This window comes from Malaclemys terrapin, chromosome 3, assembly GCF_027887155.1.
Source record: "Malaclemys terrapin pileata isolate rMalTer1 chromosome 3, rMalTer1.hap1, whole genome shotgun sequence".
NCBI classification, from domain to species: Eukaryota; Metazoa; Chordata; order Testudines; family Emydidae; genus Malaclemys; species Malaclemys terrapin.
Window position 1 is genome coordinate 71,457,106 of NC_071507.1, and position 9,420 is coordinate 71,466,525.

Genomic DNA, 9,420 nt, shown 5'->3' on the forward strand with positions numbered 1-9,420 from the left:
AAGCCCCAAAAATGCCATCACTAACCAAGCTCTATGAAACCCTCTGGCATGTCTTAGTTAAAGATTTACCAGAATGTCCTTCTCGGTCATCTCCAATACTGGAAGTGCCACTAATCTCAAGTTCTACAATGAGACTTTTAAAAACACATGGCCCTAAAGCAAGTGTGTTGAACTCGTTTGGAAGAGAGGGATGGATTCTATGTTTAATAATGATGTATGGGCCAGGATATCAATTCGGAACTTCACACACCCCTCAATCCACAGAGGATCTCTCGCTGAGATCAGGGGGTGTTTGTACAGAGAAAAATGGGGAGAATGCTGTTTATGTGTAGTAAGTGAACTTGTATTTGTTATTTATTGAGCAGTTAATTGTCAGATTCAATATCCCTGTGTGACAACATACCCCCATTTAGGCCGCCATTACTTTTGCCCTTTGTTCCTCTTCTTTCTCTGGCTTCCCTTTTCTGTCTTTGCACCTCTCCACTGTTGTTCTCCCTGCATTTCCTTCCCTGCAGCAACTACCAATTCCTACCACCAAGGGCTTCACTCCCACCCCTTTCCTATTCCATCCACTAAAATGATCCACATTAGGATAGTTAATGTTGACATTGATGTGCCATCATTTGTGTTCAGAGCTGACACTCCAATGAGATTAACAGAGGGTAGGGGGAGTCCATATGTCTGAGCCATTGCTTCAGGCTGTCTTGCAGACTCAGGGAGACATCATGACCTCAGTTTACACTCAGTTCACGTTTGGAAAGTTCTCTCTGAAGCCATGTGAGCAAGAAACTTACTTTTTTCAAAATGAAGCTTAACTGCTGCATAACCTGATTATGTCTAAATATATATGTCATGGAGGTATGTTTGACACCCTTCCCCTACAGGGACCATATATATTTGATCGTTTCATTCTCTCTACCTTTTATAAATGGGTCATCCTAGAGTGTAGGATCTTTGCACTAGGGCATGTCTCTTCTTATAAGTTTATAGCATCTGGCTCAATAATGCTCTGATCCTCAACGAGGCGTCTGAGGGTCACCCATAAAATAAATATTCATTCATCAGACCAATAAGCGGAGTCTAGTCATGTACAATTTAAATCTCTAAATAATAAAACTGATGTGAACCTTTTGACCAACGGTGTGTTTTGTGGAGCAAGTTCTGATTCAGCTGGGCAAAGGCCTGTGGCAGTCACGTACTCTGGGTTGAGCCATTGCTGCAATCTGATTAGATTTAAAGGGCTGCTTGAAACAGCATGAACTGCCCAATCCAGAGTGAAAACAAAAGTGCAAATAATTAAAATAATTATTTTTTCAAAGCTGGAAAAGGAGAAATAAAAAAAAACCAAACTGAACATGATCACAGGCAGCAAGTTCACAGCAAAGCGGCTAGTGACATTGGCACATCCCCATATAATATAAATAAGAGACTGGAGCAGGTTATTACTGTAATGGAATCTTTCTGAGATTTGCATCCCAGGGCATGCAGCTGGGCCTAACATGATCCCCAGCTAAACATTTCACTAATTTTTTTCAGCTGTGATATACAGGCAGAAGAAAAGGTTGTTTAAATATCAGCGCCTCAGCGTCACAGTGAGACATTTTGCTCTTGGAGCTTCACAAGGGGGGGCAGGGTTAGCAGACGATCGGTTCAGATGTATTTCCTGCACTTGATGAAATCTTTTTGATTATTTCAGCAACTGAACTCATTGCATTGTTTGTAACAAATGGGTTGATAATAGGTGTGACTTGCATTGAGTGGCTCAAAACCAGAAAATTAACATTGTGTGACATGATCTTGACTAACTTGAGCATCTTCAGTTTTTCCTACATTGTGCAATATTGATCAATAGTTTCCCCTTTACATTACATCAAATGGTGAGGAGTGCAGAGTGTGAATTATGGAGAGCCATCTTTATGATTTCGTTAGTAAATATTAACCTTTTTGGTCCTAAATAGCCAGGCTGCACAAGAACAACTCCTTGCTGGCAGATAGAAAATTGGAGGAAAGAGAAAAAGAAGAGCAAAACAAGGAGTTAAAACAACAAATGGAAGAGGTGATTATTTTAAATACCTCCTTGTCTTGCCATTGGCTGGAGACAAGAAATAAAATTGAAGGATTTCAGGAACAAATTAGTCAGAAAGCTAAAGAGAATCTATGATGGAAAAAACAGGCCAGGAATCTCAAAATGGGGAGTACAACAACAGGTTACAGAAGGACCAAGACTGGAGAGGGGAAAAAAATTTGAAGGCACTGTTTGGATGTATCTAACTACTGCCAATCTCTGGGTTGTCACCTGGCTCAGTGTCTTTTACTGCATGAAGATTTCCAACTTCAACTGACCCCTCTTCTTCTGGCTGACGATAAGACTATCAGCTACTGATAGAGCTACTCGTGGTCTCCTTGCAGGCCCACTGAAGGGGGGTGGGAAGGGGCAATTACCCAGGGGCTCTGAGCCCTGTGCTTTGGGGGGCCCTGCGGGTCGGCGTGATTGGCCAGTGTGGTCGGTCCCGGAACTGACAGGTGAGTCCTGGAAGTGACTGATTCGCCACTTCTGCCTCAGGCCCCACACCCCCTTAGGGACGGCCCTGGCTTTGGGGCTCGGAATTGCTGTTGGTGGGCCTGTCTCCTTGCTGGTCTCTTGATCACTCTGTCCCTTCAGCAGGGCGTGTATATAGCCAATATTTACACAGCTCAGTAAAAACTACCAGGAAACACCATAGTGGAATGTAGATACAAGGATACTTCCTCCGTTGGCCTCATTATTTCATCCATGCTTGGAACATACATACACTTCATTATATTTTTTTAATTCATCCATACAATTGTTAGTCACTTGTCTGTGCAAACATATCAAGAGGATGGGAAAAAAACGCAAGGAGCTCCAGGGAGGTCAGCACTGAGGCTCACGACAGTGCTGTTACATCTCTGAGCTCTTTCCTTTTATTTTATATTGTTTATTTTGTGTCACGAGGTCTATTTTTTTTTAATCAAAAACATTTGCTGACGGCAGCCTTTAATTGATATGGTTCTGTGGAGTGATAATGGCTACATATCCCTCTGGGCACTCTCTTATCCTGATTTTAGGCAATCTCAAGATGAAGAAAGCAGCAATGAGGGCTCTAAACCATGCCAAATGCAGGCTGACAGAGGAGACTCCATAAAATCTCCCATGACTAGAACCCAGAGAAAGAGAGCCATGGCTGTATTGTGCCATAGGAGCAACTTATGACTGGTATTCTGTGCTGCCTCAAATAGAATGAATAGCAGTAGTCCAATCTGAAAATGAAGGCGCAATAATTAAAATCAATAATAATAATAAAAATCAGGAGAGAAGACCAATAGAAAAAAGTCTGTGAAGCTGGTCACAGACAGTCAATGCACAGAAATGAGGAAGTGGATATACAAATAAAAGGCAGGAGAAAGGAGTTGATCATCCCAAATGTAATAGAATCTTTCTGAGATTTGCATCCCAACAAACACAGGTGAGTATTCCAAGTTCAATAGCTGAAAACATCTCCCATCTCACTTTCGGCTGTGATACAATGGCAGGACAACACAGGCCCTGATAAGATACCAGAAGCCTGGCACTTGAGTGGAGAGCTTCAGAAGCTGGACAAGCATTAGTGACCACAGGCAGAACCATGCTTCCTGTAATTATTATTTGTTTGATCATTTTAGGAATTGAATTCATTACAGGGATTATAGCAAACGGATTGATGATCATTGTGAATTGCAGTGAGTGGATCAGAAGCAGAAAACTGACCTGTTGTGACATGATCCTGACTAGCCTGGGCATCTCCAGATTTTTCCTACAGTGGACAATGTTCATTAACAATATCCTCTTTGCATTATCTCCAGTGATGAATGGACTGTGTAACATACGGAGAAACCTCTATATTTTTTGGATGTATCTAAATATTCTCAGCCTCTGGTTTGCTACCTGGCTCAGTGTCTTCTACTGTGTGAAGATCGCCAACTTCAGCCAACCTCTCTTCCTCTGGCTGAAGCGGAGAATATCAGGGCTTGTGCCACTACTACTCATGGGATCCTGGCTGGTCTCCTTGGTCACCTGTCTCCCTTTTGTCAATTTCATAGAGAGAAAGTACATAAACAATTCAACAAATAATCTGTCAGGAAACACCAGAGTGGACTGTAGACATAATATGAATTCATCTCCTGCTCTTGTTATTTTGTACATGCTTGGATATTCTTTTCTTTCTTTATATTTGTTGTTCCTGCTGTACTGTTAATCACTTCTCTGTGGAGACACACCAAGAGGATGGGGAAAAACACAAACATCTCCAGGGACACCATTACTGAGGCTCATGTCAGTGTAATTAAAGGTCTGATTGCTTTCATTTTCTTCTACATTTCTTATTTTGTGGCAATAGTGCTATTTTTATTACAAATATTTGCCCACAGCAGTCTCTCTCTCATGTGGTTCTGTATAGTGGTAATGGCTGCTTATCCCTCCTGGCACTCTGTTATCCTGATTTTAGGCAATCCCAAGATGAAGAAAGCAGCAATGAGGGCTCTAAACCATGCCAAGTGCAGGCTGTGGGATGAGGCTTCATAAAACCACTCGTGATCAAACTCCACAAAAACAGCCCCTTGCTCCCTTCTATTCATGAAATAATTTCCCCCTACCACAGCAAGCACTAAAATTAGAAGATTTCCCTCCAGAGCTTTGCTTCATGTGGATAGCAGTAGAGGACAATGTTAAACTTAGAGTGACATGATTCTTTTTATCTAAATGTCTGTGAATTAATAACTCATAGAAGTCGAGGGCAAACTCCTATAAATTATAAGCTATGTTGCCTGAGACTGAGAAGTGGAAGAATCCTTGAACTGGTGCACATATCCAGTCATGCCGGGGTCCTATGGTGAGAGATATTGACTGGACTGTCCATGGCCAAGCTATGAGATCTGCAGAATACCAGATGCTTGTAAGGACCTCTGATGAAGAACATCATGCTAACAAATGAAAAGATGACCTAGAGGATCTACCCTGTTGTAATGAAAAGTGCTAGAGGCTGCCACCAGGTAAGCCTTTGCTCCAAAGACAATGACAGGCCAAGTTAAAGTCAATGGGTGTGCCAAGCATTCTTTCAACCTCTACAGAAAGAGCATTTAAGTCCCTTTATGTAGTAGAGACAGCTACAAACAATGGAGAGAATGTCCAAGGCACATGGCTGGTCAGAGCTAAACTGCATAGACTGAAGGGCTTCCTGGATTGCAAACACAAGGGTTAGGATATTGGTTTATGTGCTAGGGACACAAAGCCAGGAGAGAGCCTGGAAAAGCAGTTGTGAATATGACCCTGGGAGGAAGCAGATGGACAGTGCTTCTGGGGCACAGCAGTTGGAGTGACAGATTTGGGGAATTTTGAGCCACAAAACTGCCTGAAGTTGTTTATTTCTACTGTGTTCAGGAATACAGGAATTTGTATAAACTTCTGTAAATAAACAAAATTACACTGAAAAATATCACCCATCTCATATAATCAATTTCTCATCCTAATGGAAACAACCTGGCAAGGCCCTGAATATTGGCTAACTGCTCATGCCAATGAGGCAACACTGGTGTTAGTCGCAGGAGAGAGCTTCCAAAGAGAGAAATTGTGAGCTGGTATTCCTGCTGACCCCCATGGGAACAGATAATAAGGGTGCTCCCAGAAATCAAAGCAAATCAACAGCAAACTGGGATTTAACGTTGGCCAAAAGAAATGAAAACAAAAGCTGGAGAGGTCCCAGCAGGACCTAAAAAGACTTAAAGGAAGAGCTAGAGACATTTCAAAAGTAATTAAAGCAACATTTGGAGGTTTCCTAGGAAGGACTGAGGAATAACCAGCAGTCTTCAATAATAAAACTTTGTTGGAGCAGCAGCTAGAAGATTCCCAGTCTGGATGTAAGGAACAAAAAAGTAACCTAGGGAAGGAATTAAAAGTGTTGCAGACCCCTGTGGATGTCAGCTTCCTGGCTGAGGAATCAGGGCAGCCAGAGAACTTGGCTAAGACAGAACACTTTACAATACTTTTCCCCCCATTTGTAACCCACAGAGAGGTCAGCTTGTTCCAGCTCAAGTAATACAAATGTCCATTATCTTTGAGGGGGGAAATCCTGGGGGAAGGGGGGAGTTGGCTCAGTTGTACATCACAGCCTAAATGAATGGATGGAGAGATGAAGAGAGCGGCAGCTTTCTGGCAGCCAACTTGAGTGGCCAGCTCTGATGGTGCTGCAGAATTTACTCCAGAAAACAGACTGTATTGTTCAGATTTGGTACAAACTCTTGACATGCAGTGTGGAGCCAGCCATCAGTCTGAGCTGGCCAGCTCTTGACAGTATAGAGAATCACAAATGCCTAGTGAAAGTCCTAGTTGACAAATGAGGGAACATCAAGCTGAAGGGGCAAAGCTTGAGGGTACAAGGATCAGCCCTATAGTCTTTGTTTACATCTTGGCAGTTAAACAACAGTAAAAGGAGTTTAGCTATTGAATGCTAAAAAGACCTAAATGGTCTCAAATAGAGACAGGGACTGAGGAACAGGCACCTGTCCAAAAATGGAGAAAACTGGGTTTGAAAAGTAGATCTCTGGAATTGGGCAAGAAGTCTGGGTAGCCAAGATAGCAAATGAGCTAATAAGTGGTTTGGATTCCATTATAGCTAATAACTGCATAAGAAATGCCAAAACAAAAAGTGTGGCCCAGGTGAAACAAATTATTTCTGGACAATGGATTTGCAGTGAACAAATTATCCTCCTGCCTCCTGGACAACAGCTGCTTGCTGTTTTAGCTTTCCAGCAAGGGAAAGATGAGGAATGGTTGAAACCCACTTTGAGACCCAGAGTCTCAGGGGAATTTTAGTTGGTAAAGTTCTTGTGATTTCTGTCTGTTCACTGAATGTTTCTAACAAACAGCAAATGGTAAAAGCAGGAATTTCAAGTGAAAAAATGGAAATTAGGCTGTGCAGAACTGGCCATCTCCCCAGACACTCATAGATGGGCAGAGTTTTGTGGGGCTCTGCTGCTGTTATAGAGAGTTGATTTGTGAGTTCACCAATATCGGGAAACATTGCATAGTCTGAGAAACCAAAACCATTTCAGTGGTCGACAGAGTGTGATTTGGCATGTACAGAACTGAAAGGGATCCTTGTGACTGCTCCTCTCTTAGCCTGTTTGTATTTCAAAACCCCTTTCATATTTCACATGGATACTAGTGCTCACAGACTGGCAGTCGTATTGACACAAGAATATAAGGACCATCTGAGAAGGTGCCAGGGGAACAGAATTTCAGCTTGGCTGTCCCAGAGACTGAGAGTGTAGCTGTGGAAGTTGAGGCTGGGAGAATTGTGACACTAATGAATTCCCTATTAGGATAGAATAGGAGAAGTCTGTCACAATTTAGAGACTCCACAGAAATTCATGAAATGCTGAGTCTCCGTCAGGTAATCCATTTAATCTTGTTATTTGTAACCTAGAACTGCTTGTATCCATCTGCCTGCTAAACACTGGTCAGAGGCTTAAGAAAAAATAGTTGATCTGAAACTCCCTCTCATGTTCAGGGTTGTTAGTTGACTAGTTCTGGCTCATTGTATAGCACCTCAACACAGCAATAATTTCTGATCACATCATACTAGCATGGAAAATAGCTTATTTTGCCACTTCATGTAGTGTTTAGTTAGTGAAAGTTTTAATAACAGAACAGTGTTGTGGTTCTCAGAAGTGATGCAGCACATCACACTGATTAGGATTTCTACACAAGATGTTGCTTTATATCTGACATCTCCACTGGATAAGTCTGAATGATTTGCACAACTTAATATCGAAGAATATCAAGCACTTACTCACTCTAGTGACCAATAGTAACAATTGCAGGTTTCTCTTTATAGTGCAGATATTACATTGTGGATGAGACCAAATTTCTGCTCTCAGGTACACTAGTGTAAAGATGGAGTATCTCCACTAAAATCAGTGGAGTTATTCCAGATTTACGTTGATAACTGAAGCAGAATCTGGTTCAATGTCTTTAAACTGGGGACTTTACTGTACTGGTCAAAAGTATATGGTTAATGATTTCTGTATTCTATAACAGTGGGAGATAACAGTATTCTATAACAGCGACTAAATGAATATATCCTGAAAGAGCCATCAAAGATCATCTTGGCTGGTTCTCTTTGATTGTGGGGTTTTTGAACTCCTAGTTAGAATGGTAATGATTCTTCAGTTATATTTTCCATCATTACTGAGCAGTGTTTTGGGTGTCACAAGATTTTTATATTTCCTTTTTGTTTTTTAAAGGGCGGCTTCCAAAAGTGAAGTCCAATACAAATAAAATCTCTTCCCTGAACTGAGATGGAAATTGACTTAATTCCGAGGTTCTTGAACTGTGGTGCTATCTCCCAAAGAGAGTCTCTGAAGCCTTTCTGTGAAGTCTACAAAGTGCCTCGATTTCCCCATGTCGCATCATTAATGTTTTGTACAATATAAGGGCCCAGCCCTGCATATGCTGAACACCTCCTGTGACGTTCTAAGGGAACCTCAACTCTGAGTGACTTTCTTGGCAGCTTAGGGTGCTCGGCAGCTTATAAGACTAGACCCTAAAGCTTAGAAACACATTTGACAGGAAGGGAACTGCTTTATTTCTCCCTCCCCCCCCCCAAATTAATAAGGGGACTATGGTTTCTCAGGAAGTTGGAGAACTCATTGACTCTGATGTCACTTCTGTAAGAAGATTTAGTATAGAAAAGCAGAAAGAGGAAAATCATTAAAGCTTGTATGATAGTTATATCTTTATTAGCCTTTAACTTCTGGAGGCTCATGCCAGCAGAGGGAGCAAGAAGAGAGCCTATTCTGGGAATAATTATCCATGTTGATGGAAATTCTTCTGGAAAATAGCCTGGAAATTCTGTGTTGCCAACACTCGTGATATTATTGTGAGTATTGCAATGTTGGGCCATTTCTGGGGGTGCCCACAATCTTGCAAACAACTACAGGCATCTTAGGCCTGGTCCACACTAACCCCCCACTTCGGACTAAGGTACGCAAATTCAGCTACGGTAATAACGTAGCTGAATTCGAAGTACCTTAGTCCGAACTTACCGCGGGTCCAGACGTGGCAGATAGGCTCCCCCGTCGATGCTGCGTACTCCTCGAGCTGGAGTACCGGCGTCGACGGCGAGCACTTCCGGGATCGATCCGGGATCGATTTATCGTGTCTAGACAAGACGCGATAAATCGATCCCAGAAGATCGATTGCCTGCCGCCGAACCAGGAAGTAAGTGTAGACGTACCCCTAGGAATTTTGCATGAGTGGGATGCACTTCCCCACTTTGGCCTCTAGAGGATGCTGTTAGCACTTGTGCTTCAGTACCAGGGTGCCCCTGTACACTCTGAGCAGGGCAGAGCCACAGAGAAAGTGCA

General features: G+C 42.3%; 1 protein-coding gene across 1 annotated transcript; it reads left to right on the forward strand.

Annotated features, from left to right (window-relative positions):
* Positions 1–3,644: 3,644 nt before the first annotated feature.
* LOC128834243 (taste receptor type 2 member 41-like) lies at positions 3,645–8,125 on the forward strand. The gene is made up of 3 exons (XM_054022859.1): positions 3,645–4,105; positions 4,225–4,330; positions 8,093–8,125. Exons 1-3 carry the CDS (start codon positions 3,645–3,647, stop codon positions 8,123–8,125), a joined length of 600 nt encoding a protein of 199 aa, XP_053878834.1.
* The last annotated feature ends 1,295 nt before the right edge of the window (positions 8,126–9,420 follow it).